Raw genomic sequence first — 27,299 nt, forward strand, 5'->3', positions numbered from 1 at the left:
AAAACTATAATTAATCATAGCTTTCAAAAATGACTTTTCCTAGATAGAGATATCGCTAATAATGAATGGTTGAAATGCGAAATTTATAGCTACATTCAAAGGAAAAGAAAGAAAACAAGGATCTGCACCCCTAGAAATTGACAAGTCAAAAGCATGTGACAAGATGAGATGGAATTAAATCATTGTTGTGATCAAATCCGTAGGGTTTTAGCCATCACGAGACACACCTACTAACACAGTGTTTCACTACAGTCACTAATGAAAACTTAATTAATTAATAGGGGCAATCACTTCATCCCAAAAGAGGTTTAAGACAAGAATACCCACCTCAACTTTGGCTTTTCAATAGCTTAGCCTATATCCAGGGCGGCTCTTGCTTTAGTTTAGTTAGGCGACCGCTTAAGGCCTTCAAATTGGGGAAGTTTCCCAAATTTTAAGCAATTTAGTTAGTTCTTTAGTTTAAAAAAGTTAAACAAGTTAATTTTGTAAAATAAATTAAGCCCAAAATTATAGCCAAAAAAAAAAAAAAAAAGAGAGAGAGAGAAAAAGAGTCAAAGAAGAAGAAGAAGAAGAAAAGAAAAAAGAAAAAAAAAGGAAAGAAGGCCCAATGTAAGAGTAATAAATTAAACCCGAAATATTTTAAAAATAAAAACTAAAATGGTTAATTCTTTTTGTGACTAGAAGCTGAAATCTCTCTCTCTCTCTCTCTCTCTCAAAACAAAAGTTTGAGCTAAGATATGGGCCATATTTGAATAAGTTTTTGAGCTAGCTTGCTTATCATAAGTTTCATCATTGTTGTGCTCACATTAGTAGGGTTTAGCCATCGAGATACACTTGCTAACATACTGTTTCACTACAATCACTTATATAGTGTTGATTAATGGGGCAACCACGGAACCACTAAATCCTTTGAACCCAAATCCCAAAAAAGACTTGAGGCAAGTGAGTCTCACCTTATCTTCTCATTCTAGCCTCAAAATTTTTGTCATAGGAACTTAGAAAACATGTCAAAAATGGGCTTGAACCTTGGGAAGTGGGTTGTTGGGCCTAACATTAACCTATATTAGTTTTGGTAGGGATCAAGGGTTATTTGGTTAGAGATTTCTAATATTGTTGTTTAAATATTATGGAAATATGTGTGAGTTAAAAAGTTTTGTGAAAATACTGGTTTTAGTATTTAAATACTGAAAATTGTTATTTAAAATCTAGTACCAAACAGCCTCTAAGACTCTGGATATTGTTAGGTATAAATTGGAGAGTCTACAGGTTTTTTTTTTTTTTTTTTTTTTTTTTTTTTTTTTTTTTTTTTTTTTTTTTTAAACTAAGGGTTTGTTTTCCGCTTATTTGTTATAACTGAAAACTTTTTGTTAAAAATATTGTAGATAAAGGTAAAAGTTAATTGAAATAATATAGTGGGACCCATGAATAATAACAAAAATAAGTTAAATAATAAAATAAATTGACAAATAGAGACTAAAATATCAAATAACTAAATATCTATCTTAGTGAATTGTTGACTCGTTTTTTTTTTTTTTTTTTTTTTTTTTTTTTTAACACGTGAGAGATTGAACCTGGGTAAAATTAATAAAAAGATCAAGGTGGCTTGAATTATTATTTCGTTGACTAGCTATTGTTAAATGTTAATTCACCCCCTTGTGTAAATGTTTCTTACTATAGAAAACATTGTAGAACGTTGCAGAAAGCACAAGAGGTTGAGTTGATCGTGATAATGGGTTTGCCTCAACCTTGCAGATTCAAGCTGTGCATGACCCTTTTGGTCCTTTACTTTCTTATCAGCTTCCTCAGCCATACCAGAACTGAGGCCGCTGCAACTTACGTCCATCATAAATGTCCAAACACCACCACTTTCACCACCAACAGTACCTACCAATCCAATCTCAATAACCTCCTCACATACCTCTCATCCAACGCCACACGCAACATTGAATTCTACAACGCCACTGCCGGGAACTCCGTCGACACTGTCTACGGCCTCTTCCTCTGCCGCGGCGACCTCCCCGCCTACACCTGCCAAAGCTGCATCGCCGACGCAACAAAAGACATAGTCCAGCGCTGTCCCACGGAAAGATTAGCCGTGGGTTGGTACGACGAATGCATGTTGCACTACTCTGACCAGTATTTCTTTGGCAGCACGGTCACCGACCCTTACAGAATCTTGCGTAACACACTAAATATTTCGGACCAAACCGGGTTTGATCAGGTAGTGAGACCAAAATTGAGCGGTTTGGCAAGTGGGATTATAAATCTTAGTACCGGGGCAAAGAAGTTTGGGACGAATCGAGCGAATTTTACAGCGCTGAAATATGTGTACACACTTGTGCAGTGCACGCCGGACCTGTCGGGTTACGATTGCACCGGCTGTCTTCGGTTAGCAATACAGAAGCTGCCGAGTGGGAATAGAGGGGGAAGAGTTTTGTTTCCCAGTTGTATTGCTAGGTTTGAATTTCACCCGTTTTATCTCACGGGCAACACATCGGCGCCGCCGCCAATGCCTGTTCCCCCGCCTACAACACCGACAGGTAAAGTTTTCTTTTTATTTTTATTTTTAAAATTTTTTAATTTCATTGCAGCAGATCAAAAGTTGTCGTGGTTTCGCACTTTTCAGTTTCACCAAATATTTTACCCTTTTGACTGCCTTAGCTTATTTATTTATTGTTCGTTTCAAAAGATTGAAAAATTAGGTGCAAATACAATCACCGCCAAGGCGCAGACATGAAAGTCATGATGAGTAATGTGTACTTATAGACCCGGTATTCACTTTCGAAAAAAGAAAAAAAAAATGTTTTAAATTCCTTTAATATATACATGAGTTTTGAGCCAACCGGATCCAGAACTTTTTAAAATTGATTTATTTTGTAGTTAAAGCTAACTTAGTACATAAACATTATTACGCCAATTAATCATTTTTTCTCAATTATCTTAGGAATTAAGCTGGTTTTAAGAATTAAATTAGTCAATTTTGAAAAGTCTTAGACGTAGTTAGCATTAGTCCAAATTTTAGAACTAAGGGTATATTTGGATAGCACTTATTTTGCTGAAATTGAAAACTAAAAACTGAAAGCACTGTAGCAAAATAATTTTTAAATGTGTAAATAGTACCGTGCGACTCATTTTTAATGAAAAAATTGTTAAAAAGTGATATTTGTGGGTCCATGAACAGGGCACGGATGCACTATTCACGATTGAAAAGTCAACATTTGCGGCTACTGTTCATGAATAGTAGCCGCAAACCTCTTGAAACGCGTGCCAACAAAAAAAAAAAGAAAAAAAAAAGGAAGCTAATATGTAGACGTGAGACGTGAACGTGGATCCAAACCCCCTCTAAATATTGGAAATTGCCAAAAAAAGAAAAAAAGACCTTGTAAAAATAGACAAAATGGGTATCATATATATATTCTTTTCACAATAAGTGGTAATATGTGAGCATTTAATATATATATAGATAAAATTTTACACTAATCTAATCTAATTGTACGCGTGTAGAGTGATTATCACGCTAAACGTGAACCATACTTGTAGAGTGATTATCACGCTAAACGTGAGCTTGTAATATCTAATATATGAGTGATTCTAGTGAATAATCATTTGTATAAAGAGCAATTATTGATAGGTCATTTATATGTTTACATTGTAAGTACAATGTAAATTTACATTTTACCCTACAATTAAAGAAGAATTTCTCTTATTAATATCATTTTTATTTGTTTCCTATTCATTATTTTAAAAGTTGTGAAGAAAGTTATAGAATTAGTTGCGTTCCTAAGCTTCTTTCTTGATACGTGAGCCCATAATATGTAAGTGGTGAATAATTATTTGTATATGGAGCCATTATTATTATTATTATTATTATTATTATTTTTAGATGAAAGATAGATATTTTATTACTTCAATAAGCATAAGAAACAGTACAGCACTTAGGCTGAACAACTACACCAGGGAAAGAAAGCCATGCGAAGGAAAAACAAATACCAAGAGAAACAGAAAAACATCACCACGAATACAAAGCTTTCAAAAACAGAGACTAAGAATTTTTCAATGCTACCATCAAACTCCGATACTCTGCCAGGAAACTGGGAGCCCCTTCCAGAATTACTTTAGGATGTTGTTGAACCTTTCAAAGTTATATTTATTTCTAGCATTCCATAACGCCCATGATATCGTTGCCCATCTTTCCCACTCCATCTATGGAAGCCAATCAACAAGCATCTGGAACAGTGCAAAAAACTCCCTAACATCATTGGGACATTTATGAATTTTACCTAGGCAAAGCGCTCGTACGTTTCTTGCTAAAGGACATTCCCGTAGAAGATGGCCAACGGACTCTGGTTTTTGACAGCAATTCTCACACTATGGGTCAACCATAACCTTCCTCTGATGCAAATTTTCTCTCATTCGCAGATATTGGAGCAAGCACGCCACACAAACATACGAACCTTGGGTGGAACATTTAGTGCCTAAATCTTTTTCCAGATGGCCCAATTAGAGTTTCCTTTTAAGTGCTCGATTTGGGACCTGGCATGTAGTCTTTACTATAAACATGCTTGTAGAATTTTCCTTCCATACTAGATTGTCTCGTGAATTAGTCTTGGACGTATAGTGGAATTGCCAATATTTCTATTCTAGTCTATTGAGCAAAGAGGTCAAAAACATTTTCTCTATCCCCCTGCATTGTAGTAGCATCAATCAAATCACTCACATGTAGGCTAGGCCGATTCTCCCCCAAGAAAACAGGTTTATGTGGCAGGCACTTATGGGTTGATACTTCAATATACTAACCATCACCCACCCTCAACACTGACCCTTCAGTGATGATATCTCTTGCTGACATCAGACTTCTCCACACATACAATGGGTTATTACCAAGCTCTGCATCCATAAAAGAGTGATTGGGGAAATACCTTGATTTGTAGACCCTATAGAATAAAGAGTGTGTATTGTGAATCAACCACCATGCTTGTTTAGCTAGTAGTGCTAAATTAAAATCTTGAATATCCCAAAAACCCATCCCACCACTCCTCTTTGAAGTACATAATTTCTTCCAATTAATCCAGTGGATTTTTTTCTCGTCCTTTGTTTGCCCCCACCAATACTTAGCCAAAGTAGAATTAATTGTCTAACATAAGGTCTTTGGTATTCGAAAAATCCCCATAGAGTAAGTAGGAATGGTTTAAGCAACTGTTTTGATAAGGATCTCCCTTCCTGCTTTGGAGATGAATTTTTCTTTCCATCCTATCACTGGCTTGGTAATTTTCTCTTGCAGGTCTTTAAAGGTATTCACCTTTGATTTTCCTCCCACCATAGGGAGGCCAAGGTATTTCTCACAATTCTCCATATATCTCACCCCATCAATGTTTGGATATCTGCTTTGACCTTTGATCTTGTGTTTCGACTAAAGAAAATGTAAATTTTCTGTCTATTTATTGCTTGACTTGAAGCCTCCTCATAACAACCCAATAGTTGAAGAAGGTGCTAACATTCCACCATATAGCAAATAGAAGGTGAGAAATACAAACTCCATTTGTGCATGACAAGATACCATGTAAGTGTTGTGATTCCACCGCTTTTCTAAGCAAAGATGAAATGCCCTCTACACAAAGAAGGAAAAGTTATGGAGATAATGGATCCCCTTGCTTTATCCCACACGATGTATTGATAAACCCTCTAGGTTCATCATTAATAAGCATAAAGTATGAACTAGCACACACTGTTTCCATGGCTAGTTGGATCCACCATCAACAATGCCTAATTTAAGCATAATCTACCTTAGAAACTCCCATTCCACATGGTCATAAGCCTTGTTGATATCAAATTTGATAGTCATTTGGCCTTTCCTTCTTGTCCTCTTGTTCCTTATCTTGTGTAAAACCTTAAAAGCAATAGTAGTATTATCAGTAATTAGGCGATTAGGAACAAAAGCACTCTGTGAATCAAATATGACATTAGGCAAGATGAGTTTTAGCCGATTTGCTAAAACCTTAGAAACAAACCTGGAGACACATAAGAAAGACTAATTGATCTATAGTTGTACATTACACTAGCCAAGGCACATGAGAGTGTTGGCATGGCTGGATCCAAACCATACACGTGGAGTAGCTGTGAGCAAAGGAAAAAGAATGCTGGCTGAAGGAGGGGATCTTTAGTCTATGCCAACGGCGTGACTATCTTGGGGAAGCACTTGCACAAAAGGGAGATAGCAACCTCCTCTGGTTAGATACTATAGAACACCCTTTATTGACTGAGCTTGTGTTGACCACTGTCGGAGACACGTGTGTCACTCTTAGCATCCTTGATGTCCCTTCCCTTGTCTAAAGCTTGCACCCCATGTAGTAGCAGAGTCGCCCTCAGTTCCACTACCCTGACATTGGCGTGCTTTCTCTCTTCTCCAGCCATTGCATGGTACAATAGCTATATTAGGGTTCAAATGGAGTAATCATGGTTTGACACTTGTCCTTGTCTATTTAGCAACATTCCACGTACTATAAGAGGGACATGTTGTTGAACCATTAGGGCAGGATCCTAGAGAAACCAAGAGCAAAACCTAAAAGTTTGGGTAGGAAAGTAAGGTAGAGAAAAAAGGCATTCTTTGGGAAAGAAGACCACCATTGTACAAAGACCTTCATTTTCTTTACATAATAGAAGACAGAAGAGAGTAAGGGAGATTCTCTTTTAGTCATACCCTATTTGTCCTTTTTTTGGACCTATATTTAGTTATCTTTCTCTTTGGCCATCCAATGCCTTTGAGAAAGAAAAATGCAGGTGCTTAGGCTAGTTCATGAGAAAACCAACAAGTAGAAGCGAGTGTAGACCATGTCTCCTTGTACACTGAAGGCACAGAATCATCCGAGGAGGTTAGACAGCTTGATAATAGGGACCTTGTGGCAGCCATTGAAGACCTTCAACATTCTCAGGCCACTATGTAGGAAGAGTTCCAATCCCTATGCCAAAGGACAACTACCCCTCAAACCCCATAGGGAGGTTAAGGACCTTAAGGAGAGACCAAAAGTTCAAATCTTGCTCCACCTCAGAACCAAGATCCACCTCTCAACCAGAGGGCACCTTTGCAGCCCGAGGGACCCTAGGCATCCCCTTACTTAACGAGGGAGGACATCGCACTCATCCTGCCTGAGGCTAGGAAAGCAAAGAGTTCTGCTTATATCAACACGAGGCCTCCTTACCCTAAAGAGATGGCTAGGAAGCCTTATTCTGCCAACTACACACCTTTTATCTTTCCTAAGTATGATGGCACGATGGGGAATGCTAGAGAGCATATCAGGAGGTATATGGATGCCTTGACAGGACCATGAGTTGAGATTCAGGGAGTTCTCCAAATCACTAGAGGGTCGAGCCTTCACGTGGTACACTAGCCTTTTGCTAGGGTCGGTTTTGAGCTGGAATGATATGTGATGATGAAGCAAAAAATAATTACATCTCTAGCTCGTCCATCGTGGTCATCCAAGAGCCAAGGGCTATGTATTCGAAGAGGTCGTCCATAGGGAAAATTCCTGGACGATCACGTGACACTTAGGAAATTCTCAATAAGGGATTTTACCCATATATGTTGAAGATTCAGACCACATGGTGCTTTGGAATGATAACAAAGCCCTTATTTATCTCCGTAACTTCTTCACAAATGCTTAACTTCTAGCAGTAGTTGTAGTGGATAAGATTAGAGGTTATAACTCCTATAGCCGTTGTGGAGGTTATGTCTGAACTTACTAATTCCCACAAATTTTGGGGAAGTTACTAAGCAAATAACGCTCCAAGGCCCTCTACATAAGGACTCGCCTACATCAAATCAAAGTAAGTTTTTTCTGAGATTACTCCTCAAAAATTGGGGAGATTACTCCTCAATAATTGGAACTCTATTTTTCAGAGAAAGACTAATTTAATCATTGGAGGGTACTAGGCCGGTCCACTCCAGTCGCCTTTTGATCGTGTGTTCTTCCTTTCAGGTATTCCAAGCGAATCATTGTTTCACTGAAGCTCGGAACATTCAACCTACTAATTCTGTGCAGTATCAATATGGCTAACAAGTTCATGAAGAAGTTTTTCGCTCTGGATGAGAAGCTTACTTTGTTAGATCTACAGCAAGAGAAGTAGAGAGTATCCGAAGGGTTACTGGATTACATCCATAGGTTTAGAGACCTCTCCTTGATATGCTATGATCCTGTAGAGGAAGAAAGATTGGTGGATATTTGCATTGCTGGTATGTTGTACGAGTACCGCCCTTATCTAGAGAACCTACAAATCCCATATTTCACAAGACTGGTGGAAGCATCCAGGAGGACAAGCATGTCAGTTAGAAAGCCTGCCAAAGGCTTGACTTCACAAACCCTAAGTGCTCCTAGAAAACCTTGGAAGCGGGAGAGCAAAAAGGTGGAAATAGCTATGGTAAAAGAGCCAAAGAAAGCCACCAAGGGCAGAAAGAGAGAGGGAAGTGGCATTACTCCCCCCTTTTTCTGTCTCGGTGGAAGAGCTATACAACATCCTATAAGCCTGGGTGAAGGATGGCGTGGTGGTACTGCCCAAGTGCAAACATGAGCCAATAAAGGAGGAAAAACAAGGTGCCTTTTACTATAGGTATCATAGAAGGAGTGACCACCACACCTAGGGGTGTCCAACAGAAATTGAGACTCGACTCAGCCGCCCAACCCATCCGATCCGATTCGAGAATCGGCCGACCCGACGCCAGTGATGGTTGGCGGCAAGTCTCCACCTCCAGAACTCGAAAACAGCAAGTCAGTTGGTAGGTTTTCTCCCCAAAACTCGAAGAAACCTGGCCGAACCGAGATATGACCAAGTCTCAGTCTCACGATCTGCTCTTCCCCGATGTCTACCCTTCGCCAATCCTGCTCGTCGTCGATCTCGGCCTCTCCATCGTCGATCTCTGCCTCTTCGTCGTTAATCTGTGCTCTTCGTTGTCGACGTTCGCTCTTCGTCCTCAACATCCCTAGCTCGTCTTCGCCTCCATCTCTCAAATTTGTCTTCGCCTCCTTGAAATTTTCATCTCTTAGGTTCGGTTATCTATGAAATTGCTATCTATTGTTGTTTTTGTTCTTTGGATTTGTGGATTTATTCTTTGGGTTTGTAGATCTTCTCTTTGGGTTTGTAGCTCTGTTGATTTTGTTCTTCAAGAATTGAAGTTCAGTGTTTGATCTTTGTATTTCGGTCGAAATCAAAGCTGACCGTTGCCCACTCGAGGCCGATCCAACTCGACCTGTGGCTTTTCGATGTTGGCGGTGGGTCTGGAACTTCTCCACCCGTTCAAATCTGGTCGGTTATGAGTTGGGCACAAACCTAACTCGGACCAACCCATGGATAGCCCTAACCACACTATAGACTGCTACGCTCTGAGAAACATATTCCATGAAAAGGTGGCCAATGGTGATTTGGTCATCAAGAATAGGAAGCATACAAACCAATGGATGCACAGACCCAAGATTGCAATGACCTTTTCATAGGTTGTGAGGACCTTATGGAAGAAGAGGCTAGGAATGCAGCTAGCAATAATGCTATACCCGCGCCATTGCAAGATGAAGAGATGACATTGAGAATCTAGCAAGATGATAAAGTTCACATTTTTCTTGAAGGAATAGGTCTCAAGCCATTGGCTAAAAAGAAGGCAGCTCAGGCCTTGATTCGAGTGGTGGAAAGAAGCCAGGAAATAGCTACTTCCAAGGGAAGCTTATTGTAGGTGGCATATCAAGAGACCCGGGAGTCAGTGACCTTCTATGCCAGGGATTTGGCCAACCGAGTTGTGGATGGTGAGAGACCCTTGTATGTCATTGCTTTCTTGTGAGCTTCCCAAATCAAGAGGGCTTTAGTGGACACCAATGTCTCCTCCAACATTTTACCCCTCTTGACATTGGATGCCATGGGCATTCCATGAGAAAGAATCATTCGAGAGCCACTTTAAGTGGCAGGGATAGGATTGTTGCAATAGTGCACTCTAGGGAATGTATCTTTGGATTTAAGGGTAGGACCCATTAGGGCACGTACTCTCATGCATGTAATGGATGGTGATACTTTATACCATGTTATTTTGGGCAGCCCTTGGCTTAAAGCGCACAAAGGAATTGCTTCCATGTATCTTCAATGCGTGAAGTTGTTTGGAGAGGTAGGCCTATAACTATTTTGAGGCCACTAGGATGCCTTATGACAAGGCAAGTTCCACTATGCAGAGGCAACTTTGTATCAGTAGTTTGAACCTGAGGGAGAGAATATGATCCTTCCTTTCAACGCCACCATTTTAAAAAGGGAGGAAGAAGATAATGGAGAGGTTGTAGAACCTGAGAGATCTCCAGGCCAGATGGCAAGGTGGTCTATGAGTTCTGATGGTCAAGGGAAGGGGGTCGGGAGAATGGAAGGCCTAACCCCTTTAGCCTTACTCAACAGAAAAGAGGGGATCACATAGTTGAAGAAACTGTGAAGGAAGCCCCTGAATGCATGAAAGATGTTGTGGAAAACATCCAAGAAGAGCTCATTGAGGTCAATCTCAGCGAGGAAGGAAGAGAAAGGATGGTTAAGATAAGTAAAGGTCAATTTGGTAGATCCTTATACCATGGTTGCTCCATCACCTGGTAAGCGTTTCTTGTTATACATAGCCAATACGGAGCAGTCATTGGGGGCTTTGCTAGCCCAGGAGCAGGGAGGTATGGAGAAGCAAGTATACTATATTAGCAAACTTATGATGAGACCAGAGCTGAGGTACTCCACGGTTGAAAAGGCATGTCTATCCTTGGCATTTTCTGAGTCAAAATTTAATCATTACTTTTTAAAGCATCGTATACAATTGGTGACCAAGAGTAGCCTTGTGAAGTATCTCCTAACCCGCCCTCAATTGTCAAGGAGAATGACTCAATGGGCCATCCTGACATCGTGCCATAATATCAAGTGCATAAGACCATCCGCCATTAAAGGGCAAGCAGTGGCCGACTTGCTAGCCAACTTCCCAGGGATTAGTGATTTCTCTCTTCCCTAAGAGGATGTCTTGGTGATAGAAGAGCAAGAATGGTCTATGCACTTCGACGACTTGTCTACATCTTAGGGAGGGGGAATAGGAGTAGTGTTGAAGTTACCTAGGGAAGAACACACATTTGCTTATTATAAGCTACATTTCCCCTATTCAAACAACAAATCAAAATATGAAGCCCTAGTAGTATGACTGAAGGTTGCTAGGAGACTTGGCATAAGAAGGTTAAAAGTATTTTGGGATTCCAACTTAGTCATTAAGCAGGTTGAGGGAACCTATGGGGTGAAGAATCCTAGCTTGGTTGCTTACAAGGCCATAGTACAGGAATTCATGAGACACTTCACCTCCATAGAATGTAAAATGATTAACCAAAATGAGAACAAGTTGGCTGATTCACTGGCCTCCCTAGCCAGTGCATTGAAGAAAGAGAAGATGACACTTTAGGTAGAGAAACAGCCCGACCTAATCAAAGGCGGGTTATGCCTCCCTAAAGATTGGTGAGAACCTTTATTAAAAGCAATGATCCAAGGTAGGGACATTGGGACAAGTTTGCCATTAAATATGAAAGACTTCCTCAAGATCAATAAGGATTTTTTTTTTTTTTTTTAAGAGAAGCAGAAGGATTGCTAATGAAGTGTGTCTTAAGGCAAGAAGGGCTGACACAGCTGCATAGGTTACACCATAATGTTTATGGGGTAAACCTTGATGTCAGCTTATATAGTCTTCTGTACAGAAGACTGTAGAGGCTCGGGGTCTTTTGGCCAGAAATGGCCAATGATGTCAAGGGAGAGCAGAGAGACTGCCAAACTTGTTCTATCATACCCCCAGATCAAGCAAAAGTGCTAAATAGTGAAGTACAAAAAGAAGATTGGCAGGATTTGTACTTGAGATACTTTTTAGAGGGTGTACTACTCATTGATCGGTTAAAAGGGAAGAAGCTAAAGAAGTATGCAACAAGATTGAAGATGGTGGATGTGAAGTTGTTCAAAAGACGCATCCAAGGGAAATGACTGGTATGCATTCCCAACAAAGAGGTGAAGGGAATTCTCTCAGATTTGCAAAAGGGAGAGCCAGCAAGACACCCTGGTGGCAGAAAGTTATGGCAAATGGCTTTGCACCAGGGATACTATTAGCCCACCATGCAAATAAATGCCCAGGATTTCACCAAGAAGTGTCAGGAATGTTAAAGGCGAGGAGATGAGATACATACCAGCCACCAAAGCCTCCATCCAACTATGACTCCATCTCCTTTTCATAGTTGGGGGCTAGACTTCATAGGTCCCATAAATCCCCCTTCTGAAGGATGTGTTACTAAAACCGTTTTAGTAACATCATCACCAACTATGTGCCAATATTTTTTGAAGAAGAAAGGTGACATACCATTTGCCTTGGAGATTTTGAAGGATGCATTTGAAATAGTGCTCGCTTTACCTCATTTGGAGTATAAGGTTAGAGGAGTTTGTTATTCATATCTGGTGTAACTATCCTTTCCACCAAGTCCAAAACTGGCCCCATGACATTTGGATTTGCAATGGAGAAAAGTTTTTGTAAATATGTCTTAGCCACCATCTCTTTATGCTCTTCAGAAGTGCACATCTTCCATCATTATCCTCAAATCCTACAATACGATTCTTTTGACGCTTTTGGCTAGCCCTTTGATAAAAGTATCTTGTATTCTTATCCCCGTAGGTAGCCAAATAGATCTAGATCGCTATCTCCAAAATAGCTCATCCTAGAATAAGATGGAATTAATTTCGTCTCTCACCTTTTGAATCTGGGCAAGATTATCAAGATTATTCATGGCCGTGAGGATCTCCAACTCTTTATATTTCTCATCCAGCATAGACTTTGAGTTTCCAAGGTTTCTACTCCACCCAACTAAAGACTTACGGCATTGTCTTATCTTATTGAACAAACGGTATATTGGGCTTTTGGAGTAGTCTCTCTATTCAGCTTCCAAGATAATATTTTCACATTCTAGATGGGTGGACCACTTCTCCTCAAACCGCTTTGGGATCTTCTTTCTTCTAGAAATTAGGCCGGTCTCTTGGGTTGAGAGCAAGATCGGGTCATGGCCTGAATAGGTAGCTTGGAGATGACGAACCTTTGCGTGTGGGAACAACTCCCTCCTTTCAAGAGTAGCACAAGCTCGGTCCAATCTTATTCTTCACTCCTCATTATTGATATATGTGTGTATATATATATATATATATATATATTTTTTTTTTTTTTCACTTCTCATTCTTCTTCTTTTAACTATAAGTAGTGGGTTAGGCTGAAGCCAATAACAAAATTGAAAACACAATGGGTCTATTTGCTTTGGGTGAAAAACGGAGATGTTGAAAACTGAGAAGTGAAATAATGTAGTGATTACCATTTTCTCTGCTTGGTAGACAAGAAAACTCAGTAGAAAGAAAGAGGGACAGGGAGTATTTTATCCTTCGACCCCACATAATATTTTTCCTCCGAAACGGAGAGAGCACAGAGATGAAAACTTCCCTTGCTAAGAAAAATAAAAGACAAATTAACGATATTGTCCCATATCTCTCAAATGATTAATATGGCGTAATTTAAATAATTCTTTTAGTCAATTTCTTTCTTATTATATAAAATAAATGAAATAGAGAAAATGAAACAATATAATATATGTGATTCTTCTGCTTTTATATGTTGTCATTCCCTTTTACTAAATTGATTGATTACAATTTTTTCTTATATAATAAATAATGAAAATATTTCTCCTTATATGTAATATGAAAGTTCAAATACGTGTATAAATACCCTTGAACGTTTAGACCTCCAAATTACAATTACAATTTAATCAATTCAAGCATTATGTCAAACAACTAGTGTGCGGAAACTTAACATAAGCTATAATATGGAATTGGTAAAACTATCTAAGCCCAATTAAAATCACAACCCACAGCAGATAATAAAAAGGCAAAGATAAAGAGGAAGGAAGATACAAACACAAAGACAACACGCGATGTGTTATCGAAGAGGAAACCGAAACCCTCGGCGTAAAACCTCTCCGCCGCCCTCCAAGCGGTAAGCAATCCACTAGAAAATATAGTTGGAATACATGGACAGCAATAGACCCTCCAAGCCTAATCTACCCAGTGCACCTAAGCCCTCCAAGCTTCTTGCTCCAACGAGGTTGCGCCGAACCTTTTTCTTTTCTAGCTTCCCGGATTCCGCTACTAGACCGTAGCACCAACCAATGAAGATTGGTTCCTTCCTAACTGCTTCCTAGAAATCCAAACATCTCTCTCACAGTAATGAAAATGGTGAGAACAAGGTTTGGTAAGATGCTTCTCAAGGATTTGACAATAGAGAGGAAGAGAGTTGAGGAATTTGAAGAGACTCTAATGTATAGATTGTGGGTGAATCAATCTTGTTTTTTTTTAGGGTTTCTCTCTCAAAATTCTCTCTAGAAGCTCTCTTACATTTGTGGGTAAAAGGGGTATTTATACTGGAGTGGAAGAGGAATGTGAAATGTCAAGATTTACAAAATAGGGGTGGCTCGCGGCTTGACCTCGCGGCTTGACTAAGTCGCGAGATCCAGTCGCGAGATAACTGTATGGTCAGTTGTCCTGTTTTGTCCTGTAGTGCTCCAGTTAGCATAACTGTTCACCTTCTGGCATGCTTGGCACGTGTGCTGTGTTTGGCGGCTTGCAGCCGCGAGTCACCCGCGAGGCCAAGCCGCGAGTCTCTATTTTCTTGCACACTCTTGAGCGAACTTTACTCTATCTCACTCACTACCCTTACATCAAACCCACCTAAATACAGGGTTACTAAATGCTGAATTACAAGTAAATTTGGCACGGAATAAAGCCAATTAGATGGTTGAATAAATTCAACCTTACATAATATTATGCAAAATGGCATAATAGTAAACAAATATAAACTATCTTTTTTGTCCTCCTAGTAACTAAATAAAAGTTATATTTGTTTTTTTTTTTGTTATAAGTTTAGTATTGGTTGATTCCTTGACATGTGCAGCTGAATTGGTGGCTAGAGCTTAGATTAGGTCTAATTCAAGTGTTGGATGTAATTGTGTTCAATTGTTAGGGTTAGTTAGAGTTGGTTAATTCTAGCACATGCAAGAATTTAATTAACACATTTAGTTTTGTTAAGATCAATTGGGAACCTCACTTAACACATGTTAGTACTACTGTTTGTTTTTAGCATAATGGTCACTCTATAAATACAAAGTTCTTGTGGAGTGGGGGAGCAATGGTCAGGTTTCAAGTCTCCAAGAGAAATTTTTATACATATATATACTCTTAGATTAGATTAGAGTAGAATTTGTATCTTGTAAAAAAAAAAAAAAAAACACTAAACTGTGTTAGTCAATGTATATAATCTCAATTCTTAATTCTAAAGCTCGACAAGTAATGTATTTTGTGCTTCTCTCTTAATCTCTCTCTCAATTTCGGTTCTCTCTCTTTTCTTAGAGGTTTGGTTCCCTCAAAGCAGTCCCTAATCAGCTCTTTTAATACCCAATCATTCCGCACGCATAAACTTCTTCACCATTATCAATCCCACATAAACCTGAAACCCTATCTTGAATTCTTATACACGCATAGAAAGTCATCCTAATTAACTCACTCAAGAAAGAAATCCACACTTGATCTTGTCAATTCAAGTTGATCTTTTAACCTCCCTATATAGGTCACCTAGTGGATGAATTTTCAACGAGAGGATTATACAAAAAGGTTGTTGTCTCACAGTAATACACAGAAAATCCGTGCCCCTTTCTTCCATGTGCTAAACAGAAATATTTGGGATACTACCCACATCTTGTGGTCCTAAAGAGAGTGATGTGAGGTTATTTTGAAACCACATAGATCTTTTCCAACAAGTTCATTACAGAAAATCTTCAAGAAGATCCTAGGAGTGCTAAAGGTTCAAGTTCATTTAGACAAGCTTTGTTTGTGGAGGAGATTCTGTTAGGAAGATTTCAAATTAAGATTCTACTGTACGTGGTTGGGAGGCAAACATGACTATTGCAGAGGCTATAACAGAGAGTTCAGATGTGCAAAAGTTTTGTGAATAGGCTATTTGTAACTTTTTTTCCTATAATGAATTTTTTATGGGATTGGACCCTAGAGTGGTTTTTCCATTGAAGAGGTTTTCTATTGGTTTTATACTTCGATACCAAATCATGTGTTCTTACTTTTACTGCTTCCATTATATTTATTGTATTAGATTTGGTACCTGGTAATTGTGGTTGAACTGGATTCAATATATCAAAATTTGTGTAATAAATCACTAACTTGTTAAATCCGCTGCCTAGATCACATAGGGGTCTAAACTAGAATTTTAATTTTCTATCCTCCTACCAAACACACTAGAAGAAAAAATTAATATTTTCTTTCCCCTTACTTATAAAATCAAATATTCCATGTCTATATCAAAATAATGGTTGGGAACCGGCCATCATATTTAACTGAATTGAGCAAAAAATAAAAAGCTATAAGGGGAAAATTTTGGGTTTGTATCATGGCAAACATTGAAGATACTATTCGACCAAACAAAGAAGAAAGCATTGCTGGGTGCTACAAATTGTGGTTGGTTTATTCGTTGGCTACAGCTTCCTTCTATTTTCAATTTTAGAATATAGGTTATTGTTCTGGTATCTCTTAATCAAGAGTGTCAACTGGTTAGTATTCAATCAAAAAAAATAATATTTATAATATTATTTTGAATAGCGTCACTAATTATAAAGATATAAACCATTCTATTGTGTAGCTTACCAATGAACCAGAATATTGTTTATGCAGGGAAAAGTCATATCTCATCACTGACAATTGTTGCCATTGTTGCTTCCATAATAGTCTCAGTGGTGCTATTCTTTATGGGCTACTGCTTCCTTATAAGAATGAAAGCAAGCAAAACTATACAGGAAGAAAATGGTAAAGAATAAACTGTTGGATTTTATAAATTATATTCCCTAATGTCAAACTTGTAGTGACTTACGTTTACTGTTTTCTTCTGCAGCTGCTAATGAAATTTCGATTGTAGAGTCCTTGCAATTTGATTTTGCTACCATTGAAGCTGCCACCAATAAGTTCTCAGATGATAAAAAACTAGGTGAAGGTGGATTTGGTCAGGTTTACAAGGTACATGATAGTTTTTCATTATTTGGTTACTTGTCGTTGATAATTCTACTCATTTATATATAGTTAATTCAGAGCAAGCTAAATCTTTTGTATTATTGAATTAGAAAGGTAAATAATTCTAAGTTGATGTATATTTTCAGGGCATACTTGCAAATAGACAAGAGATAGCTGTAAAGAGGTTATCACGAAGCTCTAGACAAGGTGCAGGAGAATTTAAAAATGAGGTTGTATTGGTAGCCAAGCTTCAACACAGAAATCTTGTACGGCTTTTGGGATTTTGTTTGGAAGGAGAAGAAAAGATACTTGTCTACGAATTTGTGCCCAACAAAAGCCTTGACTACTTTCTATATGGTGTGTTCCTTGCAATCATATTTTTATTTTTATTGTCTTAGGAAATGTGGGATTAAGTTTTAACCTCAAAGGGAGGGCCAAATCCATTCAATAAGGGTCTAGCTTGCAGTTTACTTAGCTATTTAGAAATTCATCATTGTCTTGTGTGACATACAAGAGATGAAAGGATTAAATTTCTTTTCTATATATAGTTTTCAAAAAAAAAATTTCTGAAGTTAATTGATTTAGTTGAATGTGTATGTGAATTTAATCGATTATTCTAATTAGAATATGGAATTTTTATGAATGTGTAGAACCTGAAAGGCATGGAAAACTAGATTGGTCAAAACGTTACAAGATTATTGGTGGGATTGCTCGAGGAATGCTTTATCTTCATGAAGATTCACGACTTAAAATTATACATCGTGATCTTAAAGCTAGTAATGTTTTATTAGATGAGAACATGAATCCAAAGATTTCAGATTTTGGAATGGCAAAGATTTTTGCTGTTGACCAAACGCAGGCAAACACTAGTAGGGTTGCTGGTACATTGTAAGTTCTAAATTCATTTGATCATCCTACAAATAATATACTTATAAGGCAAAGAAGTTAAGGAAAAAAAATCAAATAATTTAGATTTTGCATAGTTACTCCAAACTTCTGTCGCTACAGCTTGCATGTATTCATGGAGTAATGTTATAAGCTGTACTACACGAATAACATTGTTTACATAATTGCATTAGCATATCTAATTACTTTCTTTTTATCAATATTAATGTGGTATCGATGTGTTGTTTTGTAGTGGTTATATGTCTCCAGAATATGTTATGTATGGACAATTCTCGGCGAAATCTGATGTGTATAGCTTTGGTATATTAATTTTAGTGATTTTAAGTGGCAAGAAAATCAATTCTTTTTATCAATCAGATGGTCCACCAGACCTTTTGAGCTTTGTGAGTATGAATAGATCTCATGTTTTTGCAAATTTCATCATATCCAATTGAGAGTAAAGAGTGTAACTTTCTAACATTACCTTACCAATTGGCATAGGCTTGGAAACATTGGGAGGATGGAACACTACTGGAATTTTTGGATCCCACTTTGGGAGGTTCTTACTCGAGAAATGAAGTGATTAGATGTCTTCAAATTGGCTTATTATGTGTACAAGAAAATCCAGTTGACAGGCCCACAATGGCTTCAATAGTCCTCATGCTAAACAGTTACTCTATTACTCCGCCATCACCTCAAAATCCAGCATATCTCCGAACAGAGCGAAACATGCCATTGTCTATCAATGAGGCATCCATTACTGAAGTATACCCTCGATAAAGGGCTTCACTTGAATTAGTCTGTTCATTAGTCATAGAAGCTTGAACGTTGAGTTGCGTAAGACCGTTGTTTACAGCTCTGAGACTTCACGATGATGCAGGGAGCATTAGAATTATCTAATATTTTATTTTTGAAATTAAAATTAAAATTTTCATTTTTAAAATTTGAATTTGGTTTTAATATTGAGGGTTTTAAGGGATTTGATTAGATGTTTTGCATATTAGTATAATCTCTAAAACATATTTAATTGGTACGCTTGTAATGGTGAATGGAGATGATTTTGAATAAGAATTTTATGATGATTTGAGAATGTCTCCTATTTTGTTCTGTGTTTGGTGGTGATGTTAAATGCCCCCAGGTGGTGATGCCTAGGGTTTGCAGATTCTAGGTGGTAAAGCCTACGATTTGTACTGTTGTTTTTTTTGTTCTTCTTTTATCTCTATTTTCCTACTATGTTCTGTATCACACGATCTGTAAGAAGTTTGCAATTTAATATGCATAAATGATATAACAGATAAGAAAGATATTCAGAAGACCAAGTTGTACTTCCAATTTTGAATTGCTAAGAACATGCCTAGTTAATTGTATTACAATGGCCTTGGTGGTTTGACATAGTATGACAGTGGCTTGCTATTCACTGATATTTTAATGCCTGATGACCCCTACGTTTGTTTGGATAGATTCCCTCAACACCAAATATTTTATAACATTTTACAGAAGATTTTATGCTTAACAAAAATCAGTTTTAAGTTTGACCAAAATTTATAATGAAACAAACATGGTAAAATGCTGAAAATATTTTGTATAAAACATTTTACAGCAACAAAGCGCAACGAGGTAAAGATTTTCAACAAATCTCCGCTGGCAGGTTGCCAATGCTCGTGCTATCGATAGTTCTGAGACAACTCCCTCCATTCAAGAGTAGCACAATCTTGGTCCAATCTTATTCTTCACTTCTCATTATATATATATATATATATATTTATATTTCACTTCTCATTCTTCCTCTTTTAACTCTAGGTAGTGGGTTAGGCTCAAGCCGATAACAAAATTTAAATCACAATGGGTCTATTTGCTTTGGGTGAAAAACGGAGATGCTGAAAACTGAGAAGTAAAATAATATAGTGATTATCATTTTCTCTTTGTTTGGTAGACAAGAAAACTCACTAGAAAGAAAGAGGGGCAGGGAGTATTTTATCCTTCGACCCCGCTAAATATATTCCCTCCTAAACGGAGAGAACACAGAGATGAAAACTTCCCTTGCTAAGAAAAACAAGACAAATTTACGATATTGTCCCATATCTCTCAAATGATTAATATGGTGTAATTTTAAATAATTCTTTTAGTCAATTTTTTCTCTTATTATATAAAATAAATGAATAGAGAAAATGAAACAATATAATATATGTGATTCTTCTGCTTTTATATGGTGTCATTCCCTTTTACTAAATTGATTGTTTACAATTTTTCCTTATATAATAAAGAAAATATCACTCCTTATATGTAATATTATACAAAATGGCATAATAGAAAACAAATATAAACTATCTTTTTTGTCCTCCTGATAACTAAAGGAAAGTTATATTTGTTTTTTTGGCGAAAATACTGATTTGATCCCTACATTTTGGTGTCATGGTCAATTTGGTCCCTACATTTTGACAACAGTCAATTTGGTCCCTGTTATTTTCAACATACAGTCAATTTGGTTCCTACCGTTAACTTATTAATAGAAAATGCCTACGTGGCAAACGGTTTGTAAGGTTGACATGTCTAATATTAAAAAATTAAATGAGATGATGACGTGTCTAAATTTTATTGGCCATGTCAGTGATTAGTTGGCAAAAAATGCCACATCAGCTTTTATAAATATATTTCTCTTCTTTTCTTTTTTTCCTCTCTCTATTTTTTCTTTTAACTTTCTTTAATCAAACATAATTTTCATTTTATTTTCAATAACAATTTTCTTCTTTGTTTCGGCAAACAACCATTGAATGTGCATAGCTATCTCACCTGGTGGAGACCAAGATTTGGAAACCCCTCTCTCTCTCAATAATTGTGGGTTATTGTGTTGTGTGTTGTATTGTATAGCAAGTGAATGTATAGTAGCCAAGGCCACTAGAAACCCATACAGAGGTGAAAAACTTTCATATGCAGTTGTTAACCAAACGAAGAGGACATGGATCTGATCCGAGTTGCATTTCAAATTGGCAAACTTGAATAGAGCAATCATTCTAGACCATTTTGAATTAGAATCGGAGGTCCACTAAGGGGCTGGATTTGGAGCAACTGGGATTTGGATCCACATGGGAGAGGAGGATGAGGAGGAGAAATCCCAAGAAGGTTAGTTTCTAAGGCATGAGATTCGGATTTGGAGATTGGGAGAAAGAGAGGTGGCACAAGCACCAGTGGTTAAGTGAGGAGTAGGAGATTGGGAGAGACGGAGGGCTGTCCTGGGTTTGGGGAAAGAACAATGAAGAATGTTCTGGGTTTGGGAAGAAGAACAATGAAGAATGTGGGAAAATAAAATTAATTTTTAAAGAAATCGTAGGAAAATTGAAAGAAAAAATAGTGGAAAAAAATTGGAAAAGAAAAGAAATATATTTGTAAAGGTTGATGTGGTTTTTTTTCCAACTAAGCACTGATATAGCCAATAAAATTTAGACATATCAACATCTCATTTAATTTTTTAATTTGGTAACACCAACGGTACAAACTGTTTGCCACATAGACATTTTCTGTTAATAAGCTAACGGTAGGAACTAAATTGACTTCTACTAAAATGTAGGGACTAAATTGATTATAACACTAAAATATAGGGACCAAAATAGTGTTTTCGCCTTGGTTTTTTTGTTATGAGTTTAGTATTGGTTGATTCCTTGACACGTGTTTACAGCCGAATTGGTGGCTAAAGCTTAGATTAGGGCTAATCCAAGTGTTGGATGTAATTGCGTTCAATTGTCATGGTTAGTTAGAGTTGGTTAATTCTAACACGTGCATGAATTAATTAACACATTTAGGTTTGTTAAGATTGGGAGCCTTATTTAACACATGTTAGTACAACTGCACATTCTTAACGTGATAGTTACTTTACAAGTAAAAAGTTATTGTGAAGTGAGGGGGCAAAGATTTGGTTTCAAGTCTTCAAGAGGGAGCTTCACATATGTATATTCTTATATTAGGTTAGATTAGAATTTTTATCTTGTAAAAAAAAAAAAAAAAAATTGTGTTAGTCAATGTATATAATCTCAATTTTAAGTGCTAATTTTGTGCTTCTCTCTTAGTGTTTCTCTCTCTATTTGGGTTCTCTCTCTTTTCTTGGAGGTTTGGCTCCCTCAAAGCAGTCCCTACTCAGCTCTCTTAATACCCATTCATTCCGCACGCATAAACTTCTTCACCATTATCAATCCCACACATACCTGAAAATGTATATAATCTCAATTCTAAGTGCTAATTTTGTGCTTCTCTCTTAGTGTTTCTCTCTCAATTTGGGTTCTCTCTCTTTTCATGGAGGTTTGGCTCCCTCAAAGCAGTCCCTACTCAGCTCTCTTAATACCCATTCATTCCGCACGCATAAACTTCTTCACCATTATCAATCCCACACATACCTGAAACCCTATCTTCAATTCTTATCAACCTCAGCTTAAACACGCATAAAAAGTCATCCTAATTCACTCACTCAAGAAAGAAATCCACACTTGATCCTTTCAATTCAAGTGTGGATTTCTTTCTTGAGTGAGTTAATTAGGATGACTTTTTATGAATTTTCAACGAGAGGATAATACAGAGGTTGTTGTCTCACAGTAATAAACAGAAAATCTGTGGCCCTTTCTTCCACGTGCTAAACAGAAATATTTGGGATACTACCCACATCTTGTGGTCCTAAAGAGAGTGATTGCAAGGTTATTTTGAAACCACATAGATCTCTTCCAACAAGTTCACTACAGAAAATCTTGAAGAAGATCCTGGGAGTGCTAAAGGTTCTAGTTCATTTAGACAAGCTTTGTTTGTTGTGGAGACTCTGTTAGGAAGATTTCAAAGATTCTACTGTGGTTGGGAGGCAAACATGACAATTGCAGAGGCTATAATAGAGAGTTTAGATGTGCAAAAGTTTTGTGAATAGACTATTTGTAACTGTTTTTCCTATAATGAATTTTTCATAGGATTGGACATAGGGACAGAGCCAAGATGTTGATTGGAAGTGGCCCGCCGCCCGGGGGGGGGGGGGGGGGGGGGGGGGGGAGAGCAATCCACTAATATTTGAAATGTTGTTGGAGAATTTTTTGAAAGTGGGGTATCAAACATTTTCTAAAATATGGAATATTGACAAATTTTGGAATTCAGATATTGAACACAATTAAATTTTTAACTACATAATTAATTATTTGTGTGACATTATGCAATAGATTTATTTGTTCTTATTATGCAATAATTTGCGTTACACTTTTATTTCATTATTATTATTATTATTATATATTTTTTTTGAGAAACAATTTCAGTATCTAAGGTTGTGTTTGTTTCAGTGTAAAAACACTTCCAGAAATGCATTTCCGTAAACTTGTGTGTTTGGTAGTTACCGAAAATTGGGTCAAACTGAAATTGTTTTCAGCTTTGATCATAAAATAAGGCTCACGAGGCGTAAAAGCATTTCTGTTTTTATTTTACCTTCAAATCACTTCCGGAAAGAGAGAAAGAGAGAAAGAGAGAGAGAGAGAGAAAGGACTCACATAAACAGCCTGAGAGAGAAAGGACTCACAGACGCGCCCAACCCCAGACGCAGTGACGAGATCGCACCAAGTTCTCAATTCGCGTCGCCGATCTCTCTCTTTCTCGATCTCCCTCTCCCTTTTGAACCAAAATCCATCGAACACCAACACCGCTAAGTCTGAGTTCTGTCAACGAGTTCCCACTCTCAAAATCCAACCAAACAAGGACGTGTACCGTCCCGGCAATCCTCTGATCATCACAATCCAGATCTCCAACCCCGACACCGCCTCGTCGCTCTTGCTCAACCGAATCGGTTTTGAAATTAAGGCCGTTGAGAAGCTCGATTCTCAATGGTTTGCCACTCACAAACCCTTACCTGGATTGTCGCCAATCTGCTTTCTCGCCAATCACGCTCTCGCCAATCTGCTTGATCTCTTTGATCTCTGATTTTTTTGTTGTTGTTATGGTGGTGTGGGTGGTGGGTTTTGTGTGGATAGTGGTAGATTGTCTATAGGTGCTGGTGTGTGGATAGTGGTGGATTTTCTGTGGGTGCTGGTGTGTGGGTGCTGGTGGATTTTCTGATATAAAATTTGGTTGGAAGCTGAGAAAGTGTAAAAAGTTGTAGCAAAATAGCATTTTCAGAATATTGCCAAACACTGAAAATTGTTTTCTAATATAATTTTTAAAATGCAACCAAACACTAAAAAATATTTTCCTTTCCTGAAATATTTTCACCTGAAAATATTTTACACCCGGAAAATATTTTACACTGAAACAAACACAACCTAATTAAATATTCAACTAAACTAAAAGATGAAACTCACCCATGCTCTAACTTTATTTCTTCAGATGAAATAAGAATACAATGGTATGTAAAAGAGAGTTAAAGAATGATCCCAATGCATGTGTGGCTAATAATTGTCCATGCTGCAAGCTACAGTACCGCCAAGATTACAAAAGGTGAAACTATACAATTAGTTCCTAAAGTTTATCTTGTGTGCACAATTAATCCTTTAAGTTTCAAGTGAGTGTAAATGGTCCCTTAAGTTTTCAAAATGAGCAATATAAGTCCTTCAGTTAACTTCTGTTAGTTGTATTGTTTATGTGGCTAACAGAATAATGATATGTCATTTTTTAAATGATGTAACATTTCTTTTTATTAAAAAATTACAAAATTGAATTTACACCTAAGGAAGAAACTGGACAAAATTGGCCTCTGCCCTTTTCGGGCAAAATAAATAGCATTCTACCCCTTTTCCCAAACCAATTAGGGAAATGCCCCTCTTTTGAAAATCAACTTTCTCAAAATCGAGTTAAAAAAAAATAAAAAAAATATCTCGAGCCCTACAGTGGCGTTTTAAGGAGCCTATAGTGACGTTTTAATGACCTATAGTGGCGTTTTGTAACTCGATTTCCATGAAGTCGAGTTACATGCAATTTTTTTACCTATAACTCGATTTCATGGAGCTTGAGTTAATATAGGTCCTTAAAAATGTCACTATAGGTCCTTAAAAACGTCACTGTAGGACTTAACTCGATTATGAGAAAGTCGATTTTCAAAAGAGGAGTATTTCCCTAATTAGTTTGGGAAAGGAGATAGAATACTATTTATTTTGACTGAAAAGAGCAGAAGACAATTTTGTCCGAAGAAACTAGACCCGCGCATTCCAATTCAAATTTTTATCCTAACTCGATAGCCAAAAAAATTCCATTTGCAATATGATTTACAAACCACGAGAGCATTACAAATCATCTAATTTACAAACCACATGTAAAAACTAGTATAGACCAATCCAAGATTTGATTTAATCTTTAAAAATGAAAGTCCAGGAAGCTATTATTTTACTTCTGAATAAGGTCCATATTTTACTTTTTACAAATCAAAGTCCAGGAACCAATTGGTCCTTCAAGCTATTAAATCTCAAAGAGAAAATGAAAGTATCCTTCAAATATTTTACTGCTGATGTATTTCTACTCCTAAGTTTAACTACATCTTATAGTCTTAGATCATAAGATGGAGGGATGTGGGTCAATGGTTGTGCTAGAGAAGTAAGGCGGCGGGTTAGTCGCTGTGGCTTGGAGAAGGATGCGTGAGGTAGGCGGCCATCGTGTCCAGCGGAAAGCAGCGGCGTCATCGGCAGCTAGGCTTGGAACTATTCAATCTTACTCTTACCTTCTCTCTCTCTTGTGGTTTGTAAATTAGGTTGCAAATGGAGTTTTTTTTTTTTTTTTTTTTTTTGGTACTAGGTTAGGATATAGATTTGAATTGGAATGGGTATAGTTTTTTTCTTAGGTGCAAATTCAATTTTGTAATTTTTTAATAAAAAGAAAAGCCACATCATTTAAAAAATGACAGATCATTATTCTGTTAGCCATGTAAGCAACACAACTTACGGAAGTTAACTAAAGGACTTATATTGCTTATTTTGAAAACTTGAGGGACCAATTGCACTTACTTGAAACTTGAGGGACCAATTGCGCACTATGCTCCTGTTAAGCCACCTTATCAGCCACAATTTCAGTTTTTCACAACCTTATCTCTCTCTCACTCATACATTGATTTTTTATTTTTAAGTTTTATAATGTTATATATACCAATACACATTTTAGATACAATCGCCCATCATCTACAACAAAAAATTTAGCACAATACTAATTGTTTTCCATATTTTTCAATTAAGCTTTATTTTTCACCATTTTGAGAAGACATCAAGCATTAAGTGTCTCTTTGTTTATCTATAGTTATAGTGTTTCTCTTCCAAAATTTTGGTTTTTCACAACCTTATCTCTCTCTCACTCATACATTGATTATTTATTTAATTAAGTTTTACAATGTTATATATACCAATGCAAATTTTAGATACAATCACCCATCATCTACAACAAAAAAATTAGCACAAAACTAATTGTTCTCCATATTTTTTTAATCAAGCTTTTGTTTTCACCATTTTGAGAAGACATCAATTATATTTGTTTGAAACTTTCAAAGTTAAGGAAACAATAGGAGGACCATTGAGGTAAACAAAACGCACAATAAAAAATTATCTCCCCCCCCCCCCTAATTTTCCTTTCTTTTTAGTATTCTTGCATTTTCCTTTCTTTTTAGTATTCTTTGATATGAAACATATTGATAATAAACATTTTTTGTGCTTATTTGTAGAGTGTCAAAAAGTATTCAGTATAGTAATTTTGTTATTGTTGCTAATAAGCCAAGAATGTATTGACCCCTTGTGATGAATTAACCAATTAATTAGTCAAGTTAATTAATTAATTCAATTAACATGCAATACATGTGGTAGCACAAACAAATCACCAACTAAGTTAATATGCAGCGAAAAATAAAGTTAACACGGTGATTTGTTTATGAATAGGGAAAACTTCCAAGGCAAAAATCCCACCGGGTGATTTTAAGGTCACCGCTACTGAGAATCTACTATTATCACAACAAGCAGTTATACGTAAAGGAATCCCAGTAGTTTATACCAACCTACAGCTGAACCCTTATCCCAATACCCAATTGGACTTGTTTTGTAGTGACAATCTCTCCTTTACAATGCACGACTCCCAGTACGTGACTAACCAATCGATGCATGGATCCAAGTACGTGACTAACCACCAACTTAAGAAGGATGTTGACTGCAATGCTCTTCAGTTCATCAACACGATGAAGATCACGAAGTTTCTTGGTTACAAAACCCTATGTCATACAAGCGCAGCAGCTTCTTCAAAAGAAAGATGAACTAGGGCATTATCTTCGGTCACAATATGCTTGTGAAATACTTTTGCATTAAGTTGCATTCACTTTCATCAGCTATGAC

At 37.1% G+C, this 27,299-nt stretch overlaps 1 protein-coding gene across 1 annotated transcript; it reads left to right on the forward strand.

Moving 5' to 3' along the window:
• Positions 1–1,729: 1,729 nt before the first annotated feature.
• LOC115991153 (cysteine-rich receptor-like protein kinase 10) lies at positions 1,730–18,777 on the forward strand. Its single transcript, XM_031114896.1, has 7 exons — positions 1,730–2,540; positions 16,780–16,911; positions 16,997–17,118; positions 17,259–17,469; positions 17,763–18,000; positions 18,251–18,401; positions 18,499–18,777. The coding sequence occupies exons 1-7, from the start codon at positions 1,730–1,732 to the stop codon at positions 18,775–18,777; spliced, it is 1,944 nt and encodes a 647-aa protein (XP_030970756.1).
• The last annotated feature ends 8,522 nt before the right edge of the window (positions 18,778–27,299 follow it).

The sequence above is a fragment of the Quercus lobata genome, chromosome 5 (genome assembly GCF_001633185.2).
Source record: "Quercus lobata isolate SW786 chromosome 5, ValleyOak3.0 Primary Assembly, whole genome shotgun sequence".
In the NCBI taxonomy this organism is placed as follows: Eukaryota; Viridiplantae; Streptophyta; class Magnoliopsida; order Fagales; family Fagaceae; genus Quercus; species Quercus lobata.